The 15,313-nt window shown below is 40.3% G+C and overlaps 1 protein-coding gene across 1 annotated transcript in view; it reads right to left on the reverse strand.

The window, feature by feature from the left end:
• CNTN4 (contactin 4) overlaps positions 1 to 15,313 on the reverse strand; it is a 966,700-nt gene that overhangs the window by 178,512 nt on the left and 772,875 nt on the right. The window contains exons 9-10 of the mRNA XM_065935280.1: positions 8,954 to 9,056; positions 4,915 to 5,099 (exon numbers count right to left, since the gene is read on the reverse strand). Of these exons, the coding sequence (XP_065791352.1) occupies positions 4,915 to 5,099; positions 8,954 to 9,056 (288 nt within the window). The remainder of the gene's footprint in view (positions 1 to 4,914; positions 5,100 to 8,953; positions 9,057 to 15,313) is intronic.

Raw genomic sequence — 15,313 nt, forward strand, 5'->3', positions numbered from 1 at the left:
GAAAGATGAATAATTATCAAGTGAATTAAATCCATTTGATACCTCCCTCTCCTTTTTTCAGAGATAATCACTGTAGCATCCTCCTTCCACTGTGTCTATGTAGACGGGTTATAATACTTGATGTGACAGAAGTCTGCAAGCTTTCGGGGGAAGCAGGAACACCTTTATCTTCAGTAATTTATTCTTAGGGTTCACTCTACCACCTGGAAACAACCCAGCGCAAGAGCAATGGCTTTTGCACTATGGACGCAAACAGGCAGCATCAGCACAGCCAGGAAACTTCATGGGAATGCAAATTCTTGGTTCCCATGCTAGACCGACAAAATCAGAACTTCTGGGGAGTAGAACCCAGTGTTCTGTACTTTAATAAAATTTTCAGATTATTCTAACTGCGCTCTGAAGCCCGAGAACTTCCAGCATGAAAGAACAGGCATAGCATCTGGAACCTAGCTCTGCTTACTATGGGCTTCCCTGGTGGCTCAGATGGTAAAGAAATCTGCCTGCAATGCAGGAGATCGGAGTTCCATCCCTGAGTCGGTAAGATCCCCTGGAAAAGGAGATGGCAACTCACTCCAGTACTCTTGCCTGGATAATTCCATGGACAGAGGAGACAGCAGGCTACAGTCCATGGGGTCACAAAGAGTCGGACACGACTGAGCAACTATCACTCACTCTGCTTACTATGTAGCTTCAATCAGTAACGTGAGTACCTCTTTGGAAAGCAGTTTCCTTATCTAGAAAATGGCTAAGTGTAGAAATGACAAAAAAGTGTCTTACTGGTTCTAAGTCCAAAATACATGTCAAGTCTCCATTTATTTTTATTCTTTGCTTCCTAGCCATCATCATTCCTCACCTGGTTGGCTTTCTGACTGCTTACCCTGCTTTTACTCTTGGTTCCCTATAATCTAATCAACATAGAACAACCAGAGTGGTCTTTTAAAAGCATGAATACGATCGAGTCATTCCCCATTTAAAATCTCACAGGTGGGATGCATGAGACAAGTGCTCGGGCCTGGTGCACTGGAAAGACCCAGAGGAATCGGGTGGAGAGGGAGGTGGGAGGGGGGATCGGGATGGGGAATACGTGTAACTCCATGGCTGATTCATGTCAATGTATGACAAAACCCACTGAAATGTTGTGAAGTAATTAGCCTCCAACTAATAAAAAAATAAAAATTAAAAAAAAAAAAAATCTCACAGTGGTTTCCCATTATCAGAATAAAACCCAGACTTAGTGCCTGGTTTACAAAGTACTGCCTAATCTGCCCCCCCACCCCCACCCCCCAGCCTTCTGTTTCCAAACCCTTTATCCTTTCTCACTAGGACTTAGCCACACTGGCTTCCGTGATGCACCTCACACATGTTAAGTAGTCTTCTGCCTCAGGGCCTCTGCACTTCCTTCCTTTCTGCCTGGAAAGCACTACCCTTTGAAAGCCTGGCTCTTTTTCACCCTTTAGGTTTCAGTTCAGAAGTCAAATCTCAGACAAGTCTTTCCTGAGTGACTTTTCTTATGAAGTCTTTCTTCTGTTCCTGAAAAGTGAAAGTGAAAGTCGCTTAGTTGTGTCCAGCTCTTTGCGACCCCCATGGACTATACACCCCCATGGACTATACAGTCCATGGAATTCTCCAGGCCAGAATATTGGAGGGGGTAGCCCTTCCCTTCTCCAGGGGAGCCTCCCAACCCAAGGATAAAACCCAGGCCTCCCACATTGCAGGCGGATTCTTAACCAGCTGAGCCACAAGGGAAACCCAAGAATACTGGAGTAAGTAGCCTATCCCTTTTCCAGTGGGTCCTCCTGATCCAGGAATCAAACTGGGGTCTCCTGCATTGCAGGCGGATTCTTTACCAACTGAGCTATCAAGGAAGTCCTTCTTTTGCTCCTAGTTACTTGCTATCGTATCATCCTAACCACCTTCTTCATAACTCTTATCACTTTATGAAATTTTCTAGTTCATTTATTTGCATAATAGTGAATTGCCTGTCTGCTCCTAGTGAAAGAAAAGCTCCTTGAAGACAGGGATTTGTTTTATAGTCCAAAGTGTCTAATGCTCTGCCACCTGGTAGGCAATAAAAAAAAAAAATTTGAACAAATTAATAATATATTAAAGTCATTTTGGAAAATGTCAACCTTTAAGCAACAAAGATTTGTAGTAAAGTATCCTTGAAAATATAACCTCTATTTTAGTAAGTTTTTAACACTGAAAAATACCTGAAAGAGCAGATTAAACCACACAGACAAGTTCAGGTCATGGCTCAAATAACTCGGGAAGATGGAGATGGGTAAAAATGTTCGTGTTTGAACTAGCTTCAATTCTTCCCAAACATGAGTAGCACATGCTAAACTAAAGACACAATCACAGTGGAAACACACCAGCCAGGAACACAGGCTCCCATGACCCTTATAGAGGGAAAGTAGGGGCAACAAAACCATGCTCAGCAGACCTTTGGAGGAAGGTTAAATGGCTTCAGTGTGGGATCAGAAAATTGCCATTTTGTCAGGCCAGAACAGAAGTGAGCACACCTGTCTGGTTTCCCAAGTGAAGAGTGAATAAGTGGGATGCAGCAACTTGGAACCAAAAAGGACAAGCAGGTCTCTAAGCTGAAACCCAAAGTTTATTGTCCCCAAGCACAGCACATCTTAACGTTGTCAGACATTCTCTTGTCCACAAACAGAGCATGCTCATGGATAAGGAACTGGGGCTACTTTCTCCCCTTTTGTGAAATATATATGGTGATTTTAATTATAAAAACTCATTTAAATTGGAGATGTAGGCAGCTGGATATTGGGAACACTGTATTGAGAAAACCCAACAGAGACCACAAAGAAAAAAAAATGACAGCCAAGCACTTTTGCATAATTAAGCTCTCCTGTGACAATGAAAACAATTCGATAATTTCCGTGTCACTGATATGCTAGTTGAGGGAAAACAAAGGATAAAAAAGATGCAACAGCCCAGCATCATGAAGTCAACTGATCTGACAAGCTTCTAACACCTAGGGTGGTTGACAACGGAGAAAAAAGCTGAAGTATCTTCAGAAAACAGGCACATTTCATTTGGCTTTTTTTCCCATGGATGAATGCAGATGACTTCATTTAAAAGGGAAATGCTGTTAGCATCAGATTTTCATCTCCAAGGCTGGGTCCCAGAAAACCTTTCATTGTTTCTCCAGAAGGTTATTGATAAGGTTGATTCTCCAGAAGACTAACTCTGGAATCTTCTGTTTCCAGTGTAGGAAACTTATGACCTACTAGAAAGCACTATGCCAACTCCTGGTGACAGAATATTTCCTACATTTTTAATATACTGAAAAACAGGTATTTCACTTCAAAGAAAACCATAAAAGTGAAAAATTACTTCAATCAATTAACTGAGCAACACAATTAACATTTAGGGATCACAACTACTGAATGGAAAAATCAATCTAACTAATTGAAAAAGGAAAACACAGGCCATTTACCTGAACATTTTCAGGTTGTTCCTACTTGATGTAGGAGAAATGATTATTATACTAACGAGAAAAATGTACCCTAAACACTTAAAAAAGACAGTGATTGCATCTCACTGAACAAATCTGTAACCTACAGTCTTAAGTTTTTCTAGCAATGAACTGTGATGTCTTCTGGTTTTCAACCAATCAAGTAAGGTGTCAACCATCATAGTTTATGAAAGAGCAAAGATCAAGCATCAGATCTGTCATTTGGCATGAGTAGAGTTGGTCTTTTAGTATTGTTGAAGGAAGATGGGTGATTTTTAAAAGGTGCATATTTATTTAAACAATTGGTACTCAAGTCATCATGTGAAGGACTGCCTAACATCATGTGTATTCTTTTATCCCTTGGGCAACGTCAGGTATGAGTCCAAAATGCCAGATGGGGAGGTTGCTAAAGGCTAGCTGATATTCAAAAGCTCCATCCAATTTCTAATCATGCTTCTAAAAAATCTTACATGACTACTGAACAAAATCTTTTCCCCATATCTGAAATCCAAAATGCTCTGGAAGAAGATCTGATGAAATAAATAGACTTTTGTGGTATCAGTTGTTGTAAGACATCAGAAGGTTTAAAGTCTTTGCTACAACTTGCCCCTAAAGAACTGCTCTTATCCCTTTAATATACACTGTTGTTCACCTAAGCCATTCTTAAATAATTATCAATCTATAATATTTATTTTCAACACTCCATGGGATTCAGGCATGTTCCAACTTGGGAGAACTCAGTTTGATTTCAAAATGCCTATCCAGTGAAATCCCTTTCTTGATTCCAAACTGATACCCTAACTGGGTTTCCAAGACAGGCTCAATGGATGACCATGTGTTAGAGGCTTTACATTTGTGTTCTGTTTGGATCAATGCCGGTGATTTGATTGAAATAGGAGCAGCTGCACAGAAAGAGTCTGTGGGGTGAGAGAGATTTGTCATGCTCCACTCTGATAAGAACTAAATTTGGACAGCATGCATTTTGAAATGTTCGTGGTACCACATTAAATTGCTACCAAATAGGAGCAATTACCAAGGATTAACATGAGCTCCAAGTCAAAATTTGAACGAAGAAAAGCAGAGAGCTTTAGAAATAAATAAATAAATCAGGAGGAGGGATAACAAAACATTTCCCTTGTCAGGTTTGCAGCTTGACGGCAGCAGGAAAAATAGGTCCTTTGTGAGTGTGTTCACACTAATATCCATTCCTCAACACATCAGCCTGTATCTTCCCCTCTGCTGTCTCCACACTACTGCCCCCACCCTCCCCTTCCCCACCCAGAACAACCCAGGGGATGATAATTAGGCAGCAAACAGGGTTTTACACAATGGTATTTTGAGCAATCCTTCTGAAGAACCTTGAATGAAAATCTCCTAGCTTATGGGTTTTAATATTAAGAAGGTCAACAAATGATAAACTGGAATCACTACCTTACCATAGAAAGTCAACTGTCCTTTTGCTACGTTTTTCCCTCTTGAATTCTCAGCCACGCATTCATACAAGCCAGCATCCTCCTGCTGAAAGTTGGGGATTTCAAGAATCCCATTTGACTTGTGTTTTCTGGCTTTGGTTGCTATCGGCTTTCCATCAGCTCTTCTCCAGATAATAGTTGGTACTGGACTGGTGGCAAGAAAAAAAGGGAGTGAATCATGTTACAGAAACTTTCTTTTATTTGAACCTATGCTCGTTACAATCCCTTCCTTATTGGCTCCAAACATTATATAGCTGGCACTAGACAGTGTTCCCCAAAAGTCATTTATTCATGTATCACTATTATGATTTCAGTGATGCATCTCTAGTAATATTATGTACTCTGTGTTTTCTTTAGGGATTGAACCCAGGTCTCCCACATTGTAGGCAGATTCTTTACCAGCTGAGCCACCAGGGAAGCCCTTAAAATCAAATAACCTTTCTTAACCTTAAAGAAGGTATTCCATATAATATACAATATTACCAATGAAATGAAAACAGATTTTTATATGCTTGTTACATTTTTTCCAGTGCATCTGTTTTAGATCATAAATATGAAAATTTTAAAAAATCCATGTACAAATGTGGAGAATTAAAAACGCCTTCCACTAAGATGTGGTCCAGAACTCCTTCTGCTTGAACCAGGTGGCTACTATGACTTGAAATAAGACAGAAGTGATGTGGTGTCAGTTTCAAGGCTCAGTGGATACGAAACTGGCAGCTTCACTTTTTGCCTCTTAGAACACCCTCTGTGGGCCCCTACCAGCTTCTAGCAGTCCATTAGGAGGGTGGTTTGGGGAAAGTTATCTTAAAATAGCGAGACAAGGAAAGAGGCAACCTGTGGGGACTTTAAGTACTTTCAAGGCATCTATCATCCTGCAGCTGAAACTGTTAGAATGCATCTTAAATGGCAAGGGCATCACTGAATCTGCAGATCAATGGTTTAGCGAGCTAACCACAGCTTTTGAGTTGCGGCTTCCTAGCAGGGGATACAATTATTTACCTATTTATTTTTCACAAAGACACACACAGACAAGAAACTAGACTAAAGACTTGCTAATCTTCTCTGGGAAACCTGAGATGGTATTTAAAAAATTAGAGCCATCAACTCGACTATACTTGTTTTAGAGGAATTTAAGTTCATTAGGCAGAAACTAACTCAAGATACAGAAAAGGCTCTATCAAAAGTACATTATGGGTATCTTTACATGTGATGAGATAGACAGTTAAAACATGCCAGTACAAATAACTGTTCTTAGACATAGTCTTTCTGCTCTTAAGTGGGCCGTGATGATGTGTTTCCGCAGCTGCATGTGTATACCCAAACACTTCTGTGTAGACTGGAGGAGCCCAATTTGGGTCCTTTGTTTTCATTCTAGTGCCATTCAAGTAGTGTGAATGGAGTTTAATTCATACTCCCTTTGAAACTGGGAACAATAATAAATTTTGCTGTCTTTCTCCATGGATTTTTCGAGGAGTCACCTTGCAGAACTCACCAAATACATTCCTATACCATCCAGTTACGTTCTTTCAGCTTTTCTGTGCATGGTTTCCTAAAAAATATATATATACAAATGGGCTCCCCTGGTGGCTGAGTGGTAAAGAATCTGCCTGCAATGCAGGAGATGCAGCAGATGTGGGTTATCCCTGGGTCTGGAACATCTCCTGGAGGAGGGCATGGCAACCCAGTCCTGGATTCTTGCCTGAAGAATCCCACGGACAGAGAAATCTGGCAGGCTGTAATCCATGGGGTCACAAAGGGTCAGACATGACTGAAGCAACTGAGCATATATAAAATAAAAAATGGAACCATCTTCGACTGTTTAGCAATCTACTTTTAGTCTCTTAGTGATAAATAATGGGCATTTTCCAGGTCTTACATGTTGTTTTACAACTTGACTTCTAATGTCAGTACAGTGTTCAATCCTACAGCTATGTCATAATTTATTTAATGGAGTAAGTTTTCAGAACACAAAAAATGAGCACTGTATTTTTCGGCCCCCAAGTAAAGATACTACTGTAGGGTGTACTGCCCTGACTTGAAAACAGGACAACCAAAAGAATCCTTTCTATAGAACTAAAAATAAAATTGAAAAAAAATGGAACCACTTTCATGCATGGTTGCTGTGAAGTACAAAATGATATGAATAAAGATTACTTGCTAAAACAGACGCTGAGCAAAAGTTAGTGTCCCTGCCTTAGCCACCACCTGGGCCCAGGAAAAGGGTGAGGAGTTGGCAGTGGGTTAGCTGGATAAATGAGGTTGGCCACAGAGACTCACATGCATCATTAAAGTGCACTGATGACTAAAAATTCTTATTTCAGGTGAAAGTTTTTATCACTGATGCCAAACCTTTTCTGCAGGGTTACCGGCAAAATCTTAACTGATCTATTTTTCATTTTCTTTATGCCCTCTGACAGACACTCTAGGGAAAATTTAACTGGTTTCCAAGTAGGCTTAACTGAGAAAACTCCACAGATTGAATAATAAAATTGTGAATAATTTTCAGATGACTCTGTAAAAACAGAGACTCCTTAGAGAATATTAGGTCTTGCCAATCTCTAGCCAAAGTAGAAAGAAGATGCTATTGCTTATATATGGAATATAAAATATGACACAAATGAACTTATCTGAGAGTCCCTTGGACTGCAAGCATATCAAACCAGTCAATTGTAAAGGAAATCAGTCCTGAATAATTAGTGAAAGGACTGATGCTGAAGCTGAAGCTCCAATACTTTGGCTACCTGATGCAAAACCTGAATCATTGGAAAAGACCCTGATGCTGGGAGAGATTGAACACAGGAGAAGGGGACAACAGAGGATGAGATGGTTGGACGGCATCACCGACTTGATGGACATGAATTTGAGCAAGCTCCGGGAGTTGGTGATGGACAGGAAAGCCTGGCGTGCTGCAGTCCATGGGGTCGCAAAGAGTCAGACACGACTGAGTGACTGAACTGAACTGGTGAAACAGAAACAGACTCAGAAACATAGAGAAGAGTCTTATGGTTGACAAGGGGGAGAGGGCTGGGGGAGGGGTGGATTGAAAGTTTGGGATTAGCAGATGCAAACAATTATATAGAGAATGGATAAACAACAAGGTCCTACTGTATATCACAGGGAACTGTATTCAATATCCAGTGATAAACCATAATGGAAAACAACATGAAAAAGAACATATGTATGTATCAATGAATCACTCTGATAGAGGGCAAAAATTAACACAACATAGTAAATCAACTATATTTCAGTAAAATAAATTTTAACAAAAAACTAGAAAGAAGAGACTTTCAATTTAAAAAGAAATACAAGAAAAGTTTGATGCACACTCTCTAAGCTGGGACCCAAGTGAAAGTCTACCTTTTTCCAAACAGTCAACTTCACTGTACCTCAGATGAGGCCATTGTTTTCCTGTCATTCTGGGTCAGACAACATGTACGTTACAGGTTGCTGCTGCTGCTAAGTCGCTTCAGTTGTTTCAGCCTCTGTGCGACCCCACAGATGGAAGCCCACCAGGCTCCCCCATCCCTGGGATTCTCCAGGCAAGAACACTGGAGTGGGTTGCCATTTTCTTCTCCAACGCATGAAAATGAAAAGCGAAAATGAAATCGCTCACTTGTGTCCGACACCTAGCGACTCCATGGACTGCAGCCCACCAGGCTCCTCCATCCATGGGGTTCTCCAGGCAAGAATACTGGAGTGGGGTGCCATTGCCTTCTCCATATTACAGGTTATCGTAATAGAATGAAACGCTTTCAGAACTGCCCATTCTCCTCTCCTTTGTGGCCATGTCCATAGTGGCAGCTAACTCCTCTCATGCCACGCCACATTCCTTCTCCATGGTGAGAGGACAGAATCAAAGATGCACACACAGAATCACAGTGAGACAGGCTTGGCTTGCTTTACAGTTACTTCATAAACCATTACTGTGAACAGTGCAAAGAAATTTCTTTACTTGCCCAAGCTGGAGGGAGGACAATGGAGGAGAGAAACCAGAACTTACTTTCCTAATGCAAAGCATTCCAGCTTCACCGTTGTTCCCTTTGCGGTCGGGACCATTTCTGGAAACTGCACTTCTATTTTTGGTTCATATTCGCCCATCACCCCTGTGAATAAACAAAGGAGCTAAGCCTTGGAGAGTCTTTTAAGATATACACAAGTGTTTTTGTGTTAATGCAGGATGTTCCTATACATCATTGTGTGTGCAATTAATCCCTTCATTTAAAGAGGCTCCTATCTCCAACAGCCGTGAATCGTGGCTTCTTTCCCAGTTACTGCTGGAGGAAATGTGTATTCCAGCATCACACCATCTGCCTAGGATTAAATTCTCCATGCGGACAACTCTACCTCTCAAAAACACTTTGTTAAAAATGTAGTCATGGAAGAAAAAAAGTGGGGGGGGGGTTAAGTCCTAGTCACCACTAATACCACATTATTAAATTTTTTTTTGGAAACATACTGCAAAAAATTTAAAATATGTTAAAAAAATATGTGCATGCTTTAGCTGTGTCTCTATAAAGAACATTTTTGAGTAATCAATTTATAACCACAAATTATCTTTCACTTTTGAAGGCCAATCTGATTGAGTCATAAATTGGTATATGCAAGGTAACACAAAATTAATATATTTTTATTATATTCTGAAATAATGATAAAAGAATAATAGGAAGTAAATATAGGAACTAGCCTGTAAGTGGTACCCACCTTGCCAATGGTAGTTTTACCCTGAAGGTCCTATTTTCTCACTTTCCGATATCTCAAAAAATTACTGTACAATCATAGCCAAGGTAGCAAAGCCTAACAAATTAAGTCCATGCTTTATAACTAAATGCTTATGAATCATTTCTCATCAATCATTCTTAATGCTGTCCACCACTACTCTAGTTATTTTGATACATCCATTTCTGCTCAATTTCTAGTTATTTTCTATGGCTTCTGATTCAACTGTGGCAATATAAAGTTTAAAATTATTTAGCTCACTAAAACATGATAGGATCCTCCAGTTCATCTCTTCTTTAGGTTTCCTACAGTTAGAGAAAAAAGAGATTGAAGGATTCAGATGAAAAGGTTAAAAGTAAGGTATGGATGGGGACAGGAACAATGGCTCAGAGAAACAATTCTATGCGTTTTGCAGAGGTGACCCTCTTTATCTGCAACTTCATAGCCTGAGAAGCAGCAAGGGAATTTCTTCAATGTGCAAAAAAGAAAAAGTCAACCCCTAGTGTCAGATGATCTAATAGTCTTGCTAGATTTGTTGGGACGTATGTCATCAGAAGTGCAAAGCAGAACATAGTCATTTTGTTATTTTCTTTTCATAGATTGACAGAGAGGATTGGCTATGGAAGGCATCTCTGAGATAATTTGGTTCAGCAAGTTTTTTTAATAAATTTTTTTTTTGGCCATGCCACATAGCATGTGGAATTTTTAGTTCCCTAACCAGGGATAGAAACAGTACCCCTTGAACTGGAAGCATGGAGTCTTAACCACTGGACCACCAGTGAAGTCCCAGTTCAGCATTCTTAATATTGGCATTCACAGATGTACACTTCTCTGCAGAAAGGACCTATACCTACCAACAACCTGTTCTAAAAAGAACCTTAAACCCTCCACCAAAATGGAAATCACAGTTCTAGTCTGTCTCTGTCTTTTACAAGCAAGCCTGTAATTCCCAAAAGGGTTAAACAGTTTGTGTTTAGTTTCACAACAGACCAGCATTCAAGGTTGCAATCCTGGTCCCTGATTTCTGGTCTAAATCTTTTCCTATGGCCTCTCACCACTGCAGGAGTAACACTCCCAAACTAAATTCAAATATACTAAATCCATGTGTGACACACTCAGGTGCAAAACCATTCCTCCCTTTGTGGCCAGTCTCTGAGTCCTTTTGCCTTTCCTAGAGCATGTGCCACACAGCCGGACCATAAAGAGATAGTGTTTACTAACACCTGCATTCACAGACTTCTGCTGAACCTGCTAACAAACAGCCCATACAAGTGACTCATCATCCCATAAATATCAGTAGTATGACTCCGAGTGCAGGAACAAGCTAACACCTTTGAGGGCTGTGTGTGGCTGTGTTCTCTAAGAGTAGTGTTAATTAAAAAGCAACTGCCTTGAGAGGAAGTTGTTTTTTTTTTCATCTCTTTCTATTTTTTGGTTGCACAGGCTTTCTCTAGTCGTATGAGTGGGGGCTACCCTTTGCTGTGGTGTGTGTGATTCTCACTGAGGCATCTTCTTCTGTGGAACATGGACTCTAGGTGCATGGGCTTCAGTAGTTGCAGCAATGGACTCAGTAGTTTTGGTCCATGGGCTCTAGTGCTTGGGTTAAGTAGTTGCGGTGCACAGGCTTAGCTGCTCCATGGCATGTGGAATCTTTCTGGACCAAGGATCAAAACTGTAACTCCTGCACTGGCAGGCAGATTCTGATCTAGAGTGCCACAAGGGAACTCCAAGAGAAAAGGTCTTTTGTCCTCCCAGGATATCAAGACAACTTCCACTGCAGTGCCTCATGCATGGAAGGGAGATGAGATGAAAAAGTGAAAATATGGGTGTCAAGGCTGTGTCAGCCATGATCAGGTTTTCCCAGTCCCCTTGTTCTATAAACACTACATACAAACCTGGTTTCTATAATCCAGCTATGAAAGATACACCAAGGATAAAAAATATCTCATACACCTTTGTCCTAAGAGGCCCCCTGAACTATTAACTGCTTATCCTAAAATCTCACCCATTATGGCTTAGACTCAAAGTCCTCTGCTTCAGCATCCTGTACCCTTTCCTCAGCACTCTCTGCTCTAGCCCACAGCAGTCTGTAATGACCAGAAACTATCAAACCTCTTTTGCCTCATGGTCTCCCATGACTTCTTTTTAAAAGCATAGAATGTAATGATTTTTAGTAAACTGAATGAGTTGGGCAATCATCACCGTAACTCAATTTACAACATTTCCATCACCCACATAATATCCCTCATGCCTGTTTACAGTTAATTCCCAGAAGCAGTCCTAGCCCCAGGCAACCAATAATCTGCTTTTGTCTACAGATTTTCCTTTTCTGGACATTACATATACATGAAATCATTCAACATATGATGTTTTGCATTTGGCTTCTTTTACTTGGCATAATGTTACTGAAGTTCACCCATGGTGTGGCTTGCATCAGTGATTCCTTTCTTTTTATGCCTGTGTAGTATTCCACTGTGCAGAAGAAAAATATTTTAATCATCTGTTCACCAGTTGTATTAGTTTCCTAAGACTGTCCTTAGAAAGAGACACAGACTAAGTGTCTGTGTTCAAGCAAAATACATTTACTCTCTCACAGTTCTGAAGATTAGAGGTTGACAGGGTTGTGCTGTCTTTGAGACCACGAGCGTATCCTTCCTTGCCTCGTCCTGGCTTGTGGTGGTGGTCATCAATATTCAGGGTGTTCCATGGGTTGCAGCTCTGTCAGTCCAGCCTCTGATGTGTATGATGTTCTCTCTGTGGGTCTTCCCACTGTTTTCTTACAAAGACATCAGTCATGTTGGATTAAAGATTTACCCAATTCCAATATGATCTCATCTAACTAATTTATTTCCTGATAATGTTGTATTCTTAGGAACTGGAGGTTAGGATTTCAACATATAATATCTTTTGGGGACTCATAATTCAACCCAAGTTACCAGTTGATGGTCATTTAGGTTGCTTCTGCTTTGGCTATGGCATGGTTTGGGAATGGCATGGTTTTCACTGCTGTTTAATGAATAATATTTCCATGAACATTCACATGCAAGTGTTTCTATGGACACTTTTATATGTTTTCATTTTTCTTTTGTTCCCCATGACTTTTACATGGATGACTTTTGCTTCAAGTCTCAGCTCAAAAGATTCCCCCTTTGAGAACTGTTTCTGACCACATTATCTAAAATAGGTGCCTGCTGTCACTCTCTGTGAATAGCTTCTTTCCTTTATGTTAATTATCATGTGTATTTCTCATGTTTAGTTCTGTCTTCCATACATATTGTAAATCCCATGATATCAAGTAATATGTCTGCCTTTTTCATGCTAGCTTTTATCTTCGCCTCCACACTTAATAAGTACTCAGTAAGAAAGCCAACATAAAACATTTTACAAACAAACTTCTGGGCACTCTCAAATAGCACTGCTGTTTTCTATCATGTTTATAGCTATTTATATACTTGCCATTTCTTCTGTTGTACTTTCACTTCCTTGAGGAATGGAAGTACTTGTGATTTTTTCTGTTCCTCGCAAATCTCAGCTCGGTACAAGGCATATGGGGGGGCGGGGAACAAACTGTTATAAGTAGGGATTTGTGAAAGGGAGTAAGATGGGGCAATGTGGCCTTTTTTACTGGGACACATAAGAGTCACTAAGCCAAACATTTAAGTCTTCTCGGGCATGGTAATAGCGTTACCATGGCTATTGGTCAAGTTCATTCACTTCAGACTATGTTTTCCTAAAATGTGAGAAAACATAGTCTGTGCAGGTTGTTTATGTGGTCACATGGAGTGATTTCTGGGTGAATACACAGTGATCTCTATTTATGGCTACAGGAACTGAGTAACAGCGTTATCAGTAATGATGAAGACTGTCCTTCATTTACGGCAGCAGTTGCAGGACACAAGTCGGTATCAGAGATGGAGTGGCATGGATTCACTGTTATTTAAAATGCTTTAATTATATATGAAGACTGTCCTGGTATTTAAGTCATAACAAAATGAAAGAAGCCGTTCTCTTCAACTATATTATGAACATTTTTTGGAACACCTGTGTAGTGTTCCATTTAATTTGCTTACATCTGGCACACGGTTCCATTTTTATTTGACTATTCCTTTCATTTTAACTATTTTGGCCCTTTGCTACTCTCAATTTAAAAAACTGTTGCCTTTTATATCTTTTAAGAAACACAAGGTCCCTTAAAACAGGAGTGCATTTTTTCTTAGTCATTCCTCTGACCATCTGCACATTTTCGAACTTAATTGGCCTGCAGCTGCTCTGGTGATTTATAGAATAATTAGGTAAAAAGTGGTGCATTGATGGAACTGCTTCAGAATCCTTTTTCTACCTTCAAACTATCTGGAAAGGTGGGAAGATAGAAAGGTCTAGGTGCATCTACATAACCAAGGTAAAGCTGAAGTTAAAGTGCATACAGTGTTGTCAGGATCAACCAGATCATATAATCTCAGCAATATTTCCTTCCTCCTGACTGAAAATACATATTGGATTGTCCAGATTTTCCCCATAATATCCTATAGAAAAACCCAAAAATGTTTTGGCCAATCCAATACATTGGAGAAAACTCTTGCTTTCACTTCTAAATAGAGGCATCTATATCTACAATCTTAAACATAAGGTGAAAAAAGTTTTAATTTATTAAGATGCATTGTCAATGTTTTCTATTCATGGGAGTAAGAACTATGCCACCACCACAACAGTGAAAGCTACGTTCCTTGAAATTTGATACATGGAAGCCTTTAGGAGTTAGGGGCTTAGCTGTATTTACATTCTAATGAATTCAATAAACATTCATTTAACACCAACCATAACCACGGGGGCACAATGTGCATATCACAGACCTGATCATTATCTTCATGACATTTGTAGTTACCCTTTTCCTTGCATAGTAATGTGGCAAATGCAGGCAACAATTAATTGTTTATGGAATGTGTGTGCATGTATATGCTAAGTCACTTCAGTTGTGTCTGATTCTTTGTGACCCAAAAGATTGTATAGCCTGCCAGGCTCCACGGTCCATGGAATTCTCTAGGCAAGACTATTGGCGTGGGTTGCCACGTTCTCCTCTAGGGGATAGTCCCGACCCAGGGATGGAACCCAAGAGACATCTCTTATGTCTCCTGCATTGACAGCCAGGTTCTTTACCACTAGCGTCACCTGGCTCAGACAGTTTACGGAATCAGTTCAGTCACTTCAGTCGCTTGGTCGTGCCCGACTCTTTGCAGCCCCGTGGATTGCAGCATGCCAGGCTTTCCTGTCCATCACCACTCCAGGAGCTTGCTCAAACTCATGTCCATCGAGTCAGTGATGCCAATCAACCATTTCAACCTCTGTCATCCTCTTCTCCTCCTGCCTTTCCCAGCATCAGGGTCTCTTCTAATGAGTCAGTTCTTCACATTAGGTGGCCAAATTATTGGAGCTTCAGCTTCAGCATCAGTGCTTTCAATGAATATTTAGGATTTCCTTTAGGATTGACTGGTTTGATCTCCTTCCATGGTTTATGGAATAACCATGTTTATTTTCTAAGGAAGGCATGCTACAAATTTCTAGGTGTTTTTTCCAAAACCAGTGTTCTCAAACTTTATACCACCTGGGGGACGTGAATGTCTGAATTAGTAAATTTAAACGGGGCCTG

Source organism: Muntiacus reevesi, chromosome 4 (genome assembly GCF_963930625.1).
Source record: "Muntiacus reevesi chromosome 4, mMunRee1.1, whole genome shotgun sequence".
Taxonomy (NCBI): Eukaryota; Metazoa; Chordata; class Mammalia; order Artiodactyla; family Cervidae; genus Muntiacus; species Muntiacus reevesi.